The sequence below is a fragment of the Lycium ferocissimum genome, chromosome 4 (assembly GCF_029784015.1).
Source record: "Lycium ferocissimum isolate CSIRO_LF1 chromosome 4, AGI_CSIRO_Lferr_CH_V1, whole genome shotgun sequence".
NCBI lineage: Eukaryota > Viridiplantae > Streptophyta > Magnoliopsida > Solanales > Solanaceae > Lycium > Lycium ferocissimum.
The window spans coordinates 24,936,192-24,953,695 of record NC_081345.1 but is presented as its reverse complement, the minus strand read 5'-3'; the positions used below and the strand labels follow the sequence as shown (position 1 = coordinate 24,953,695).

Below are 17,504 nucleotides of genomic sequence, written 5' to 3'. Positions count from 1 at the left end.
CCTATTACTATAAATAAGTTTTAAAGATTACTTTACTTTATTGGTATAATATTGGATTAGTTAGTATTTTATATTTTTATATTTATTAATTTTAAATGAAGACAATTTTTTTAAATTTCAAAAGTTTAGAAATCAAACAATATTAATTACCTAATATTTACATCTTAATACAATTATTTAATATCCTGAGGTACGTTCAGATTTTCAGATGTTAATCTTAATAAAAATAAATAGAGCCTTATCATAAACCCAAAAATCTTTTGAAAACTTTCGCATAAAGTACAGAGACCCAAATAAAGTTGTTCCAGGAAAAGTTGCATGTATGGCCAAATTCCTCATTTAGGTGCTAATTATGTTTACTCAAAACAACCTAGACTTACATATAAGACTAAAAGCATGCAACAATGATTTTATTAATTAAAAGAATGACAATTGGTTCTTTTTTGAAAGCTAGGGACCCTTTTTATACTAAAATCAAACCAGAACAGCCAAATGGCCTTTCTATGTGCATAAGTGTAATAAAGATAAACTAGTGGACCAGTTCTGCAGCTAAGTCGATAATACAGGAGAAATGGGGAATTTCAGGCAAATGAAAAATTTATCCCGGGAAATACTAACAAATTTGAAAATTTTAACAGAGGCGCCATTATAGATTATCTAGATCCAAAAATGGCAAGAAACAAACCATTGTTTTTTTATTCACACTTTAACATCAGTTTTTAATCTTTGTCCGTGCTCTTGTTTCTTTGATAATAAGGTTGCCAGATGTCTAAGCAGGTAATTTCAAAAGCTCCTTAATGTTTTTGGTTTTTTCAGTTAGCAAAAAGAAATGAGACTTCTCACTGAATGATTAAATTCTTAACTGCAGGTGTTGGATTCTGTAGACTCACTATCGCTTCCTTCTGGTATGTTTAATTTTGCCCAAAGAGTCATCTTGAATTTTCCTACTGATCCGTTCATATTAGCAGTCGTAGTATTACTCTTATAGTTTCCTGTCCTTTGATTTCTGCTACTATATTTGTTGCTTTTTGTACTTCGATTATCACATTAATTTGTTGTAGTTACTGCTCCTTTTTCTGCTTAATATACTTTTATCGTATTCTGCCATGGCTTTTTATACTGTTTTGATTTGCTTATCTTTGTACCAAGAGTACCGGAAACAACCTCCCTACCTCCCAAGATAGGGGTAAGGTCTGCGTACACTTTACCATTCCCAGCCTCCACGTTGTTGCTGTAGTCATGTAGAATGTTCCTTCCATTGTTTTTCTAATTTGGGTTTTTTTCCTCTCGTTTTCTACAAATAGAGCCTCCTCATATTGGAAATTGGTTCTCAAGCTATGCGTATGAATCGCCGGTTTTGAGTGGGATTGATGATTTAAAAGACACTGATGGCTCCAGAAAAATTGATGCTGGAGATGGCAGAAAAAGAAAGATAGATGATAATTCTTTGCTATGTGGTGAGAATGTAGCTTCACAAGGAGATATCGAACTTCCATTTAAGGTAGTTGAACTTCTGGTCTTATCTTTTAACCCTTACCTTTAGGTTTTCCCCCCTTTTTCCCACTTAAATTTGTGGAAAGAAAAATGAATTTGTTGGATTGAATCAACCCCCTCCTGACGACATGACCTTAGATAGGAGGTTTGAAGGTTGCGGATAAGGGTAGAAGGTTAGTTGGTAGTTAAGTGTTCTCTTGCTGGATAGGCTTGGTGGTCGTATGTGTACCTGCTTTCTTACCTGTAGCATTAGCACTATTCTCGTAGTTTCTTGTTCTGGGTATGTTGTTGTTGTTGGATTGAATCAACCCCCTCACGAGGAAGGGGAAAAAGAAGGAAAAATTTAACCCTGTTGTTAAAAAGTTTAAGCCATGGGGATATTATAATTACGCTATGCAGTTCCTTGTGATCATAAGGTTTGATTATATTCATAAACCCTTGCATTAGTGTCTGAATTTTGAAGAGTTTTGCTTCCACTTCTTGAGTTTAGCCTATAGTCACTTGGAGCTTTGAAAGTTGTAACTATAGTAGATTCCTTATTAAAAGTTCTAATTCATTGTTACTGAATATCATTTTCTGAGATTAGTAATATAACTTCGATAGTTGTTTCACAGGTTTGGAGAGCTTCAGATAATCTCTCATTTTCTTCTGGTAAGTCAGGCTCTTCTACATAGTATGAAGTATTGCTTACTATTGTTTTCTGGCATCTCAGTGAAAGAAGTGAAATTTAAAACCTTATATATGCTGGGAAACTAGACCAACAATTAAAGATTCCGGTTTTCTGTTTCCCTTAAATTTGCACATCAAATTTGCTCATATCAAATTCGTAGGAAGCTAACTTTCTGTCCTTATGGCAGCGATATCAGAGCCTTTAGATACCAAGGATTGTTTCTCAAGTTATGTGCCTGAAACTCCCCTATCGGCTGATAGTGATGATTTTAGAGTCCCTGAATCAATTGACATCGGTTTCAACGAGGATACTAGCTCCAGAGGATGCAAAGCAGGCATCAACAGCAAGGAGGAATATAATTCTGCTGAAAATCGAACAAATGTGAAAAGCGATAGTTTGTCTTCTGGTTTCAATGCAGCTTTGAAGGGCCTTGTTCAGTGTACAAACTTTGTTGCAGATAACAAAAGGGTAGTTCAGGTATTGCTTCAATTTCTCGTTGCAAACTTTGGAATGGTATCCATGTCAATCTATTATAAAGTGCTCGGTCCTGGTGGTGGATTTGGATAAGAATGGTTTGATTTTCTCTGATTATACCTACAGGTTTCATTAGCATGTTCCCTATAGTCCTTAAAGCTCAAAAATATTTCATCACAAGTATATGTGCAATTTTGTGAGGACAACTTGCAAAATCTTGTACGGATTGACAAAAATCAAGTCATGTACAAATGAACTCCCTTTTCAGCACAATTTGGGATATTTTTTTGGATTGTCTCTCCTGTGTTCTCTTCCTAAACCATGATTTTCTGTACTTGTGTCTTTAGGATGTGGACTCTTCAGATGACATTTCACTTGCTTCAGGTAAGCGTGATTCTTTCATCACCTAATATAAGAGTTTCCATTTTTTTAAGCAGCGATGATAGTTTTTGTTAATGCTTATCTTTATTTTCCTGTATGGTCTTTATCAGAACCTCCAGACATTCGGAACTGGTTCTCTAGCTATGTTTACGAATCTCCAAATGTGGATACTATTCAAGATTCCATACTTCCAGATCATGAGAAAGAATTAGATGACAAAGTGTATAGTGGCTTTGGGGAACCTCAGAATTCGAGGAATTCATTAGGAACTGGTTTTATCCACAATGAGCATCGACCTGTCTCAAAGGTACTCTTGATCTACTTGGTTTTATATTTCAACTTATTTTCTCTTTCTCCTTTCAATCATCACTTCTTCGCGAAGTCATGATCTAGATGTAGGCTTATTGAATGTACACTCTCGAGGTAAATTTTTATGAACCTTAAGCGGTAGATCACCAAACAGGTGGAAATATAGTAAATTTTGTCTGTGAGAGACTGCACAGACCTTTTTGCGTGGAGGGGTTAGTCCCTAGTTTATACAATAAGATTACATTGAGTTACAATGAGGGATCACATAGCGGAACATACAATAAGACATAGAGAGGAACACTAAAAGATCTATTTTGGCTTTAGTTGGTAAGAGGTTTTTGAGTTGGCTGAAAGCTACTTACGCAAATAAACCATCTCATCTCCGATTCTGTTAGTTATGGAATCGTTTCTTTCATGCAAAGAAGGTAACTAACACGTCAACTACATAACTGAAGTTCTACCTTACCATATTGTCTTAAGTTCCCTTGGTGATACCTTTACCTTTGTAAACTTTAGGATCTGGATGCTGATGGGACAAATAACACAGGAGTCTCCAATGAAATGTCTCTTGAAAGGATTTCTCAACATACTCCATATTACAAGACAATGCAGAACAGCAAATGTGGTTCACCAAGATACAGTGACATGGTAATTGAAGACAGTAAAACCGCTGGAGACAATTCGGAGACTATGTCCCCTCAAGAAACTAACTGCAAAGTATCCTGTATCATTAATCATTCAAGCTCCGAAGGTGAAAAATTATATCGACATGCAATTCACAGGAAGGATTCTGCAGAGAACAGCTCAAAATCTGAAGATATTGTTGAACCTGCTGATGATGTGGAATTTAAAAGTAGTTCAGAGACAAGTGTGTTAAGTCAGAAGCTATCCAAAAGGCAAGCTGAGGAAATGATGGACAAAGAAAATCATATAAATGACTTACAAGAGAATGGTTTTAGATCAACCAGAAAAGGCAGAAATAACCAAGTGCACAAGGAAAGTCCTTTGCCAAGGCCTGCTGCAGTGCAGTCTCCTTTAAGTGGGGTTACTGTTGCATCAAACTGCCACAAGCATGGTTTAACAAGAAAGGTACTTGCAGAAACAACCAACTTGAATCCTAGTGTTTTGGAGACAACAGGAAAATGGCGGTGCCCCCAGAGGACTAAGCCAAATCTTGGTCCTCCTTTAAAGCAGCTTCGACTAGAGCAATGGGTTCGTCGAGCTTAAGTCTAGTACATTATCATGAAGAGAAATATGGATATCAATAATGGTAGAATTCAAAATGGTTGTCGTATGTTAGCTAGTGAAAGATGTGAAAACAAGTCTTGGCACAATGATAAAGTGCTCTTTTGGGTTTTGAAAGAGGGAAACACTTTCTTTGCAGAAGTCTAAGGGCAAAGTTGCATCTGATGTACACTCCCCTTACCCTACGCTAGTAGGGTAATATACTTGCATAGGGTAAGGGCCTTAAGGTGTTAGTTAAAATGAAAGATATATAAGATCCAAGGCTTCTACCTCAGACTATGAGCTTTTCGTTGTGAAGTTTGGTCTGCATTATTGAATGAAAAAAGTTTCATGTAAAATGCATGAATCTGTGAACAGGTTGATCCTCTGCAGTGAGTAAAACCACTGCGTTTGCAGAAATCTTTCTTGTTTAAATGCTTAAGATACGTTTTGCATTACTTCCATTTGTGTCTTATGTTGAACGTAAGATAGTGCAAGCACTTTAACAGGAAAAGGGGTTAGTAAACTGATTCTGACTAGGTCACCGGAAGCAAGTGATCATCGATATTTGATCGAAAAATCAACTTAATTGAAGTAATATCATTATCATGAAATTATTTTTCTTTCCATGTATAAGCTCAATGTTCGTGGTGATAAATTGAGTAAATTAGTTGATCAGCACATCAAGATTTGGGTTGGAAGGAATAAACTTCTCTTTCAGCTGCTACAAGCAACATATTGGCTTACACTGTCTCTCGCCAAATACTTCCTCCATTCCATAATAAGTGACTTTTTTAGCTCATGCACACCATTTAAGAAATTACTTACTCCTAGAAAATTATGAGTATTTTTATACTAACTTACCCCTAATTAATGCTTAGAAAAAGAAAAGTTATTTAATGATTCTTGATTATAAATAAGGGTAAGTTTGAAAGAATAGGATTAATTTCTTTTTAAAATCCTAAAGTGTTACTTATTTTGAAACAAAATAAAAAGCTTAAAAGGTCATTTAATAGAGAATGGAGGGAGTAACACTTAAACAAACTAAATTTGTCAGCTATGTTCATTGTTATATATGTCAGCTCACACTACTTACACTTCGACAAATGTGTGCTCATATCTTATGTGCAGCTTTTAACTAGATAGGTTGAAGTACTTCTTGGTAAGGGACGTTTCAACCTTTTATTAGGTCTACTCTACATGAATTCGAATTAGTCAAGCCAATTGACTTCAGATACCAAATGGTTAAATTGAAAAATAAAGATAAATGGAAATGTAGATTTGCCCAAAATTCATGTAGTTACAGTTATAACTCATAAATAAAAGCATGTCATTTGAAATTTTGTAACCAAAAAAATCTTTTACATACAAATTGACCAACATGCTTCTTTTGATTATAATGATGTTTACAATGAAATATATTCGAAACTCAAATGCGTCAGTTCAAAAGTATTTGTTGTTGTTGTTGTAGTGCTTGTTAGAGATTTAGCAACATAAAACACCCTCGAGTGGTTTAAATTCTTTAAAATACTTTTACTTACGGACAACTCAATTAATATATATACAGAATAAGTGTTTTTTTTTTTTTTAAACTTAAGAAAAAGGAGATTTCTATATTTCAAGACTTAAATAGTGGTTAGTGTTGCAGACAGAAATGTTAAAAGTAAGTTCTTGTGTTAAAATTGTGTACATTTTTGGACTACCTTAAAAAAAGGCTATAAAAATTGATATATAATAATATGCATAAAAAATTGGGGTAAACAAGATCGAGAATCACAAGAAATTTTTGCAAATCATTTCTTCTATTTTAATTATACAAAACCATTAATTGCAAGAAAAAATTACAAAAAGGCACAATGGTGCAGGAAAATGATAAAGCCCTTTCCCATAAGTAAGTATATATAAAGGGGCACAAGGCGATCGAGACAGTAAAATAATACAGGTGTCTAAACTGCTAAACAAAGAGGAAAAGAAGTCCCCATGGCTGAAAGTACTTCCTCTAAGAGATGGCTTCCTCTTGAAGCCAACCCTGATGTCATGAATCAGGTCCCCCTATCTGTTCAATTTTCATTTATAGATTTATATATATATCCTCTTAGGTTTCTGATTACTGAAATTTTGACATTTCAAATAATCTTTACCATCTCAGATAATATTTACTGTTTTATTTCTCTGGTTTTAACTTGGCATGGCATTTAAGAAAATAAATAAGACTTTTGAATCTTGTGATCTTAAATTAAAGATACGTAGAATATATCAAAATGTCCTTTAATCTTGTGGTCTTTAAACATGTCATATGGAAAGTTGGAATTAGAGAGTTGCAAAAAGGGAAGTAAGACGAGCAAATTGAAAAAGAAGGGAGTATAAGATATATGAAAAAACTGTAGTCAAGTAGTTATAGTTTCATATAAAAATGGGATCGAGGGGATTGATGTTTTTGGGTGTTATTACAAGTAAAAAGCAGAAAGACGCAAATATTGGTTGAGAACTGATTTCTATTTGCTAACTCAATCAACCAAGTATGTTTCCCACTATGCCATGAAGCGGTGAATGCCCTATTCGATGATGAATTAGATTTGATAATGTTTGACTTTAGTATATGAAATAACTACTAGATGGTATTTCTTAACTAGGTTGAGAAGCATTTAAACAAAATTTATATAAATGGTTCATTAATCCACGAGAGACTGAAGGAGGAGGAAAATTATATACATGAAAGTAGAAACGAAAAAAAATAATGAAGTTCCTAATTTACGTGCTTATTCATTGAGCAGTTTCTTTATGGTCTTGGTGTTCCACCGAATGAGGCAGAGTGCTGTGATGTTTATGGGTTAGATGAAGAGCTTCTGGAGATGGTGCCGAAGCCAGTGCTTGCTGTTTTATTTCTCTATCCTCTCACAAAACAGGTTTGTTGTTATTTTAGTTTGATGTTAACTGGTATATGTCAATGATTTTGGTCAGCTAATTAATTTTATGCCCACTTGCGTGCAGAGTGAAGAAGAGAGAATAAAGCAAAACAGCGAAACAAAGGTGAATTGGATGACCATTTCTTTATAACCTACTCATGTTCTTTAATTCAGTGCTTCCAACTTTAGATTCTTTTTCTTGTTATTGATGAATGCTAACAGCTTGTTTCTGTTAATCAAATTATTACTTGTAGTCTCTCTTGTTTCTGGTGGCAAATAGTCAATGTTGAGCAATTACTTAATAATGTCATTGTTCCTGCTTTATTATTATGCAGTCCTGATGTGAAACTTTGTCCATCACTGATCCTAGGAAGTTCCCCTTTTTTCTTTTGAAAGGGGGAGGGGGGATTTGTAGTTGCCAGTGCTTGATCTCCTTACTATCAGTTGCCAAAGTCTTTTCTCCGACTTGGTTCTGATTATTTCTTTTGTTCCTTTTTGCTTACTTTCCTGCTGTGTACAGCCTTCTCTAGTTCTTTGAACTCTGGCTTTATTTTATTGGCTGTTGTCGTAAAACTATTCCCACCTGTGAGATTTCACTGGGTATGTTGTTGTTGTTGGTGTTGTTGTGCTGTTGTAAAACCATACCAGTGTGTCTAAGCGGTCCTTTAGACAGGTTGTTTGCTAGATGAGTTTTAATAGACATTGCAAGGTCATATAATACTTGGCTGGAAACATGGACCCTTTTTTGACAGGAAACAGAAACTTTAGTTTATATTTACATCAGTCACATAAATCAGTCATCACTACAGCATTTTTTTTTTCGTCCCTTCTAAATATCTCCCAATATTTGAATAATTCAGTTATCCAGAGATACTTGATTATCTGTTTCTTCTCTATTTATTTGGCTGAATCAATGTAGCATTTGAGCGTTTTTACATTTATGCCTTATATTTGGCTTCATAATTCTTTAACTATTCTTGAGAGGCTTCTGGCAGGTGCAGGATCCCAGTAGTACAGTTTACTTCATGAAACAAACAGTGGGAAATGCATGCGGAACAATTGGCCTTCTTCATGCGATCGGAAATATCACCTCTCAGATAAAACTTAGTAAGTCATTTGATGTTCTACATATACCATGAACTGGTTCTCACCATGTAAGTTTCTACTCTTTGCATTAAATATGTAATATTAGTGGTCGGAATACTTATGAGTTTCTGGTAGTATCGTAACTGGATAGTTGAATAAGTTGTATATTACTCTGTTAAGAGCTTGATTCGTCATGCTATAATTGATGATAGTGTTAGGGGGAAAGGGTCTTAAGTCAAATCAATATCATAGTTTGAGAAATGCCTGACTGGAGATAAGATCTTGAGAACTTTGGCGGTTAGACGAAATGCTCTGAATTATGGTGATTACTCAAAGCTCTTTTATTATTGACATTCTTGTCAACTTGGAAGATATATTTTTTGTTTTATTTTTTACATGCTTACCTATATCTTTTTTTTCTTCCCTTTTTGTTGTTTTCTTTTTTCCATCTTTAACGTCCTAGTTTTTCTTTTCTTTTTTCCCCGATTTCTGACATGCCTGTTTTTTGTCATTTAGTCGAGGGGTCATTCTTGGACAAGTTCTTTAAATCAACTTCAAGCATGGACCCAATGCAGGTATTAGTTTTGGCTTCATTGTAGTTAGTGGCCAGTCACGTCCTTCTAGTCATCCAATGCTAATACATTCGATTCTAAATTTGCAGCGTGCTTTGTTCCTTGAAAACGATAGGGAAATGGAAGTTGCACATTCAGTGGCAGCTACTGCTGGTGACACTGAGGTCAGAATTGAAAAATCTATGTGTTTCTTGTATATCTCAAATAAACAGTCCTCATCCTAATTATGGTAAACAGCTTAGCTTTTGCTGATGTAACGAATGTTTGAGGATGAACAACTTTCTATATTTGGTTTGAGCTTTCGTACATTTAGATTTCGCGGAGCTCATAGTTCTGGACATTTCTTTGTGTGTTAGCTGCTAAAACAGCCTCTTTGTCTACTCGACACTAGCTGAATAGAGTTGGTGTCTTTTAAGGCATGAAAAAATAATTTGGGTGTGTTATAGTAGGCTGGCACCTCTAAGCCTTCTGTGGCAATTGTGTGTAATACACACTAGAGTTTTTGATGGTTTGCAGTTTGTTGAAGACCAACAATCTTCTTGTTAAGCTCTGGCTTGTTTGGCATGAGAGGAATTGGGTATGTTTGGAGGCTGGTACGTACGTCTAAGCCTGGCAACTGTGTGCAACACAAACACCAGAGGTTTTGATGGTTTGGAGATTGATGACCAAGAACTTCTTCTTAGGCTCTAGCGTGTTTACTCTTCCTAAAGCTCACACTTCTGTGGATTTGTGAGCCTTTGCTCTTGCAACTGATAAATGTTACCAGGGGCTATCGCCAATAGTAGATTTTTATTTGTTTGTTATTATGCACAGCCAATATGGAGAATGCTTGAGAGTTTTGTGTGAATCTCAGTTCAAACTCTGTTAAAAATTTCATAGAAGATAGTTCTATTTTTTTTAGAATATGATTTATAGAACATGGAAAAAACACTTGCTGGCTTTCTGTTAAATCTTTTTGAAGATGTGAAGCTAAATACATTGGATATAAGGCTATAATGTCGTAAACTTCCTCTATATCAGTTTTCCCATTGAAGTGATTATCCCTTTTGTTGGTTTAACAATCCCATGAATATGACATATAAAATACATGTCGATATTTCCTTTTTGATGTTTTTCATGTGTTATATGCATCAATCTGGTGAGTTCTTTCTGCAGGCTACTGACGATGTGAACACTCATTTCATCTGCTTCACGCTTGCTGATGGTATTTCCTTCTCCATCCCATCCCCCCAAAACCCCAACTCTCTTTCTCTCTCTCAGTTTGTGTGATCCGTAAAATTCACTTAAGCACTGTCTGCATTCTGCTTTCAAGTTAAAAAGGGAGTCGTTTGTCATCTGGAGTTTAAACTGAGTGCTTGAGCATTGCAAATTTTTGCTAGAGTGCTAGTATCTATTAACATGGCTTTGGTGTAGAAAGTTGTAAAGGTTCATTTACTTTTTTTGAGTATTGTTGGGAGTCAACAATAAATCCAATATTAGCTGTCTGCATGATGTGTTTTAAGGAGAGTTTATATGGAACACAGTAGCACCTGGAGGGTCTAGGATCTCCATCACTTTACATTTCACTAGCTGTAATTTTCTTGTGAAAATGTGGAAGCTTGGATTTGTGCTATAGAATCACGGGAAACCTCTTTTTCTCTCTGTTTAACAATAACAAATTAGGGAGCACTAGGAGTCAATTAATATTATGGGAGATGAAACATATTGCATCACTATTTGCTTCTGGTTCTACTTGCCATATAAATGACGACGTTATCTTTGTCCACAACTTCAATAGTATAGTGATTGTTGGCTAGACACCTCAGCTTTGCTCGACCCAACTCCTGATGGCTGAAGAATTGTAAATCACACAAGCTTATCACATTGCAGGACAACTCTACGAGCTTGATGGAAGGAGGTCGGCACCTATTTCACATGGTGCATCCTCTCCAAACAGCTTATTAAAGGTAAGTAACTACGTCCATGCTCTGGGAAAAAGGAAAATGTATTTCTGTCTAAGCATCACATGATGGACTCTGATTGCTTTCTCTTGAAGTTTACTGACCGATGATAAATTAGTCCAAATAGTCAGGGTGAATGTGGTTTAATTTCCTTGTTTCACACCCAGACTAACCCTCGTGGCTTCATCGATTATAATATGAAACTCTTCAGTACGTGTGATAAGTTAGTTGCTTTCATATTGGAGGTCTTTTAGTTTTTCCCTTAATTTGCTTAAAAGATGTATATCATTTTTTAGTCTTACAGAAATAAGTTGTGATGGAGAAATTCAACATTTAAGTGATACTCTACCTGTTCAAAATTAAGTGGTACTGATAATCAATGTCGAGCTAGTCAATTATAATGATTTCTCACGATATTGAATATTAAATACGTGGAATGTGCTCTCCTATGTATGGGAGTAGTAAAATGAAAATAGAGGATTTATATTGGCCCCCTCGCCCCCCTTCTCCTCTTCTCCTCTTCTGCTTCAGCATCAAGGTGTAATAGTTGTTATACAATATATGATGTTCTAACTATTTAGCTAAGCAAGTTGAAAAATAGAAGTGGCCTGTTACATTTTCTTCAAAAACTAGACCTCTTCTATATGCACTGGTATTTAGGTGTGACAATGTGATGGTTGAAAATGATAAAAAGTTTTAAGTAGAGTAACGTAAAATCAAATTGAGGATAGTTATTTTAGCTCTACAATCCTTTAAAATCAATTTAGAATAGCTGAGAAGAGAACACGGTGGAGCCAAAAATTCTTATAGGAAATAACAATAAGTTGGGATTAAGGTTTAGTTGTTGCTCTTACATTAAGTGTGTTTTTTTTTGTTTTTGGAAATGAAACATTGGTATGTATTGACTTAATCAGTGCATCCTATGCACTGAAACCATATTTACAGCAAAAGTGAGAAAACTGACCCAAAAATCTGAAAATCTAACAAGAGCCTAGGATTTCAATTATGGATTCAGTCTGCTCTAGGTAAATCTGCTCGCACCAAAAACAAAAAAGTTTGATGCAGTTCAACTTGATCTTTTGTACATCTCTACTGCTGTCTTCAAAGCACCTTGAATTTCTGTCTTTACATATTGTCCACCAAATGCAAGCTGGGATAATCCTCCATCTATCTCTGTCCGAGGCTTCTATTCCTGCTTCCTCCCAACTATGGAGTAGATTAGTAATCCTATTTGGCATTACCCAAACAATGCCCCTAAGATTCACAAAGATCCTCCAAAGCTGCATTGTGATCCTACAATGTAAATAGATGACTGACTGTCTCACCCTCTTCACCACACAAGTAACATCTGGAACAAAGAGAATTTTCTCTTTTTTAGGTTTTCTTGAGTCAGTACTGCTTCCCTTGCCAACAGCCATGTGAAACATGCAACTTTGAATGGTACCTTCACTTTCCAAATGTGCTTCCAAGGCCAAAAGTTGCACCTGCTGGTTACTCTGGTTCAGAAATTTGTATGCTGTGCTCACTTTGTAAATGCCTTTGCTGTCTTCTTTCCACCACAATTTATCTGCTCCTTCTTATGTGCCCTTAAACTCTTCTAGTAGCCTAAAGAACTCTGTCAATGTGTTGATTTCCCAGTCATTGAAGTTTCTCCTAAACTGAAGGTTCCATCCATGAGTGTCCCATATCCTAGCTACTTTCTTGTGTTGGTTTACTGCCAGCCCATGAATGTCAGGAAATAATTCCTTTAGTGTTTCCCAACCATTTGTCCTCCCAAAAAGAAGTCTTGTGGCCATTACTCACCTTAATGGTGGAATGGTTCCACAAGAAAGGCCAAAGAGCTCATTCTCAAAAAAAAAAAAAAGAAAGGCCAAAGAGCTCTGATGGATCTCCCGGGACTGACACCATAAGGAGTGTGCACTTCCTTGGTCATCCACTTGTTTTCTTCCCCATATTTTGCTTTGATCTTCCCCAGTATGGTTGAGGTGTATGTGAATACCTCCATAACCATTTAAGTCTTAAAGCTTTGCTCTGCAGCTTTAAATTCCTGATACCTAGTCCTCCCTGCTTCTTCCTCAATAGAACATTATCCCACGTGACTAAATGGATTTTTTTTTTTTTTTAATCTTAATCACCCTTCTAGAGAAAGACCCTCCTGATCTTGTCTAGTCTTTCAATCACTCCAACAGGAATGGGAAAAACAGACATCATATAGATAGGGAGTGCATCCAGAACTGAATTTATAAGTGTGACTCTGCCCTCTAGAGATATATATTGTGACTTCCACCTGGATAGCTTCTTCTCACATTTTTCAATCACAGAGTTCCAGATATTCAAGGACTTTGATTTGGCTCCTAAAGGCATACCCAAGTAAGTAGTTGGCAGTGCCCCTACTTCTCCACCTAGAATCCTGGTCAATTCCTCCATATTATTCACACCATTAATTGGATATATGTGACTCTTTCTCCAATTAATGTGTAACCCAGAAATTCCTTCAAACAATACCAGAATTGCTCTCAAAATCTTCAGTTGCTCTTCCTCAGCATCACAAAAGATTAGGATGTTTTTCCGAAGTCCGTTTATTCTGGTAAATACTTGTAAGACTATGTAAACCTAGGTGCTTTTCAGAAGTCCTTTTAAACAAAAGTTGACATACTTGTATGACTGTGTAAACTTGTAAGTGTTTTTTTAGAAGTATTTTTAAACAGAAGTTCCTTTCTTAGTTCCTGGTTCCGCCAATCTTCCACCATGTCTGGTCCCTTCATCTCCCCATTAAGTGACTAGTTGGCTACTATGGTTGCATTTTGTGCGGGAGTCTTGTTAGTCGGGAGTTGTGTTATGTTAATGTACATTGATTAAGTTTTAGAAATGTCTTCTTGACTATATAGCATTTCTCATCTATTTACAGGATGCAGCTAGAGTTATCCAAGAGATGATCAAGAAGAATCCAGACTCAATCAACTTCAACGTTATTGCCATTTCAAAAAGAGCTTAAACTAGTGCTAGCTAGTGCTTCTAAGCAGAGACACTTTTATGGCTGAGATTTTAGCTTTGGGCGTGTAGTGTATGAGAGCTAAATATGGACTCGTTTCTGCTTTTTCAGTACAATGTTTCTTGTTGGTAATGCGTATATTTGCAATCTGTTTCTTATTAGAAATGAGTGCTTTCACCATTCCACGATTGGTGAATAACTCTGCTACATGGTTGCAGTAATTTCAACGCGGAACAATAATATTTGCTCAATGGTTGATTTTGGAGATGGTGTCGCACACTTTCCACTGTCATAAATGAGTTCTTGTGCCACCTACAAACAAAATTTTTTTTTTTTTTTTTTTTTTTTTTTTGTACTTTCGTTGGTCACAGAGCTGGAGAGAGTTGGCGTCATTCTTGCAGATATCATTCCTACCTAGAAGTTTAAAGGTATGGCCCGTTAGCAAAATCTTATACATAATTTTGGTATTATCCGTCAAATTATCAAAACCCGGTGATGTCAATTTTTCCTTCAGGCTACAGAATGAAGGGAATCTGATCTTGCCGTTCATTTTTTGTCTATATTAGACTTCTTGCGTCAATGGTTTATTTTAACCTTGCGTTTCTGTTTCCCGAGGGGGTAATAGCAAATGTAGCATGGAACTGAGAAGATTTGGATAATTGAAAAACAGACTCATTAATTAACTGAAAGTAAATCTAGTTACAGAACCATTGATATCTACCACAAAAACAACCAACATTTACCTATCCAACCAACACGACAAGACTCACATTCTCAAACAAAACCGATTAACAACAAACAATTAAAAGGTACATGCATACATAACCAAAAAGATCTCTCCTTCAACCCTTGATCTGCTGCCCTGCTTGATGCCCCAACTGCTCAGCCTTCTCCTTCACATCATGAGCCGCATGGCCAATCTTATCCTTTGCGTAATCGATTGTGGTTGCTCCGATCGGATGCTTCCCCGTGACATATCTGTACATCCAGTAGAAAACAAAAGATGCAGTAGCTCCAAAACCACCAGAAGCCAAGAACCCACCAAGAATCAACCCAATAGTTATCACAGCAGGTACAAGAACAGGGCTGAAAATCACCAACAAAGGGGTAGCTATAGCTAGACCGATAACGGTAGCTGCCAGCGTTAAGCCGGAAAGCACCATGAGTGAGCCACCAACGGTGACAGCAGTGGTGGTCTTGGCCACCTGACGAGAAAGCTGCTGGTCATGGCGTGGCTGCATCTGCATTCTTCTTTTCCCTTAATTTTTTTCTTCCACTTAATGAAAAGAGATTTTTGAGTTGAGAGTAGAAAAAAAGGATATAGATGAAGAATGGGAAAGCAAAGAGGAGAGGTGTTGCTAATATAGTGTTAAAAGAAGTAGATAGGGGGTTTGCATGGTTGTTACGTGTTTGAGTATCTTGAATTTGCATGTAATGAGGCCTTTGTTGATTGACACGTAAGGTTTCATGCGCACACTGAAATAGAGTTGGCTCTCTGGCATTTTGAATTATTTTGCAGGCGATTTTATCAAATGAGATAGCTCTACCCTTTTTTTGTTTTTGCAAATGTGGCACTTTTTATTCGAAGATAACGTCGATTTTTTTTCTCGTCCGATACGTTCTCGATTTGAACTCACGTGTCATGAGCTTAATTGTAGTGGTCTGTGAGTCACTGTAGTCTATTTGAACTTTTCACACTCTGTTCTTAATCAGGCGGAAAGATTATTAGATTCGTTTGGATGAATTTAAAATGTGTTTTTTGAATTACGTTTCTCAGGAAAAGAGAAAAGTATGAAGTATGATCATTAATATAACTACTATTCTCAGCCGAATATATTTTGAGAATTTGCTTTCTTTATATGTGGAGAAAATTGCAAAAGGGAAAAAAAATGAAGGGAGTTGATGCTACTATTAATTATTCTCTATCTTAGTCTTAGAAGAATATCCCATCAGTTAATTCCTCTTGCCGAACCCATAAAGAGTTCGGAGGAATTTACCAGAAAAATGAGTTGCCCGTGTTAATACCTTTTTAATTGATAAAACTTCTTTCATCACGAAATTGTAGTTAATTCGTCATAAATAAACACATAATCAAAGATATTCACAAAAAAAAAAAAAAAAAACCTCACAAGAAAAAAAAAAAAAAAGAAAAACCTCACAAGAAAAAAAAAGAAACACCAAGATGATAAGAAAAACCAAGATATTAAGAGTTTTGAGTGTGTATTTGGGCCGCTAGGCTTTGTAAGATATAAGGGAGGGACAATTCGCAGGAATGCTCCTTATTCGGGGTGGTCTTTAGTTTTTGTCCCTTAAATTGCTAGTCTTTAATTTTTTTTTTCCTTCGTCTAGAATACCTTGAGGTTCTGGGTTCGAACTCTGGTTCAGGTATAAAAATAAAATAAAAATTCGCAAGGCAAGACTTTTGGAAAAGTCTGCCTTATGCGGCATAGGTTGCCTAAGGCATAACTAAAGTTTTACCGGATCCGGCAAAGGTTTCCTCATAAGGCAGACTTTTAGTTATGCCAAGGCAACCTCTGCTGGAGACGGCACAGGTTGTCTTAAGGCATAACTAAAGTTATGCCGGATCCGGCCTTAAAGCAACCTATGCCGCATAAGGCAGATTTTCCCAAAGTCTTGCCTGCGATTTTTTTTTTTTTTTTTACTGAGCTGGAGTTCGAACCCAGAATCTTGGGGTATTTTCGACCACTTTTTTAAGCTTGAGGGACAAAAATAAGACCACCCCAAAAGAAGGCCAATCCGCTCAAAAAAATGAATAAACAGAGTGTGCAACCCAACAAATCATTTTTTGTGCGGATTGCTCTTCAAAGGCACTGGTCTTTAATTTTTGTCCCTTAAATTCGTGGTCTTTAATTTTTGTCCTGCGCCTAATACCTCGAGGTTCTAGGTTTGAATCTCAGCTCAGCAAAAATAAAAAATAAAAAGGAATTAATTTTGCAAGGCTGAGATTTGTAGCAAAGTTAGGCTTATTCAAGCAAAAGTTAAGCCTTAAGGCAAAACTTTCACCCAAAATTAGGCCTATTAGGGCAAAAGTTAGGCCTTCAGGTAGAGGTTTATAAAATTCCAACCAAGTAAAAAAAAAATAAAAAATTGCCGAAGGCGTAAGGCAGAGTTTTGTCTTCTGGTGAAACTCTGCCTGAGGTAGAGTTTTGCGAAACTCTGCCTGAGGTAGAGTTTTGCAAAACTCTGCCTTGCGAATCCAAACTCTACCTTGTGATTTTTTTTTAAAATTTTTGACTGAGCGAAAATTAGAACAAAAAATTAAAGAATTTTTAGCGAAAGGCAAAAATTAATGCCATCAATTTGAGGAGCAAAAATTAAAGACCAGTGCCTTTGAAGGGAAATCGTGCAAATGACCCCTACCAAAATCGTATATTTGCGTCTTTTACTTACTTCAAAGAGGCCTTCACTAATTCGGAAAACTTATTTATTTCGAGA

At 36.1% G+C, this 17,504-nt stretch overlaps 3 protein-coding genes and 1 long non-coding RNA gene across 5 annotated transcripts; 3 read left to right on the top strand and 1 right to left on the bottom strand.

The window, feature by feature from the left end:
• Positions 1 to 626: 626 nt before the first annotated feature.
• On the top strand, positions 627 to 4,929 carry LOC132051928 (uncharacterized). 2 transcript variants are annotated; one of them, XM_059443201.1, is made up of 8 exons: positions 627 to 777; positions 869 to 905; positions 1,305 to 1,501; positions 2,109 to 2,145; positions 2,361 to 2,641; positions 2,986 to 3,022; positions 3,130 to 3,326; positions 3,845 to 4,929. In XM_059443201.1, the coding sequence occupies exons 1-8, from the start codon at positions 766 to 768 to the stop codon at positions 4,553 to 4,555; spliced, it is 1,509 nt and encodes a 502-aa protein (XP_059299184.1). In that variant the 5' UTR covers positions 627 to 765; the 3' UTR covers positions 4,556 to 4,929. The 2 variants fall into 2 exon arrangements, with proteins under 2 accessions (XP_059299184.1, XP_059299183.1); XM_059443200.1 differs by having other exon boundaries at positions 628 to 777; positions 2,352 to 2,641.
• A 1,526-nt stretch (positions 4,930 to 6,455) lies between these two features.
• On the top strand, positions 6,456 to 14,344 carry LOC132051925 (ubiquitin carboxyl-terminal hydrolase 3). The gene is made up of 9 exons (XM_059443197.1): positions 6,456 to 6,598; positions 7,327 to 7,458; positions 7,544 to 7,582; positions 8,454 to 8,565; positions 9,061 to 9,119; positions 9,206 to 9,280; positions 10,272 to 10,320; positions 10,986 to 11,062; positions 13,965 to 14,344. Exons 1-9 carry the CDS (start codon positions 6,533 to 6,535, stop codon positions 14,049 to 14,051), a joined length of 696 nt encoding a protein of 231 aa, XP_059299180.1. The 5' UTR covers positions 6,456 to 6,532; the 3' UTR covers positions 14,052 to 14,344.
• LOC132051927 (uncharacterized) lies at positions 12,925 to 13,638 on the top strand. The gene is made up of 2 exons (XR_009413917.1): positions 12,925 to 13,426; positions 13,543 to 13,638. It is a non-coding gene; the product is annotated as an uncharacterized LOC132051927 (long non-coding RNA).
• A 360-nt stretch (positions 14,345 to 14,704) lies between the features above and the next one.
• Positions 14,705 to 15,395, bottom strand: LOC132051926 (oleosin 1-like). The gene has a single exon (XM_059443198.1). The coding sequence runs from the start codon at positions 15,293 to 15,295 to the stop codon at positions 14,891 to 14,893; it is 405 nt and encodes a 134-aa protein (XP_059299181.1). The 5' UTR covers positions 15,296 to 15,395; the 3' UTR covers positions 14,705 to 14,890.
• Positions 15,396 to 17,504: the final 2,109 nt, after the last annotated feature.

What these genes read in the sequence shown, in the direction of transcription:
- LOC132051928 (XM_059443200.1), top strand. An exon ending in TAATCTCTCATTTTCTTCTG is followed by an intron (nt 2,146 to 2,351) that starts GTAAGTCAGGCT and finishes TCCTTATGGCAG; the next exon opens with CGATATCAGAGCCTTTAGAT. An exon ending in ATAACAAAAGGGTAGTTCAG is followed by an intron (nt 2,642 to 2,985) that starts GTATTGCTTCAA and finishes TTGTGTCTTTAG; the next exon opens with GATGTGGACTCTTCAGATGA.
- LOC132051925 (XM_059443197.1), top strand. Translation starts at nt 6,533, where the DNA reads ATGGCTGAAAGTACTTCCTCTAAGAGATGGCTTCCTCTTGAAGCCAAC. An exon ending in ACCCTGATGTCATGAATCAG is followed by an intron (nt 6,599 to 7,326) that starts GTCCCCCTATCT and finishes TTCATTGAGCAG; the next exon opens with TTTCTTTATGGTCTTGGTGT. An exon ending in CTACTGCTGGTGACACTGAG is followed by an intron (nt 9,281 to 10,271) that starts GTCAGAATTGAA and finishes TTCTTTCTGCAG; the next exon opens with GCTACTGACGATGTGAACAC.
- LOC132051926 (XM_059443198.1), bottom strand. Translation starts at nt 15,295, where the DNA reads ATGCAGATGCAGCCACGCCATGACCAGCAGCTTTCTCGTCAGGTGGCC.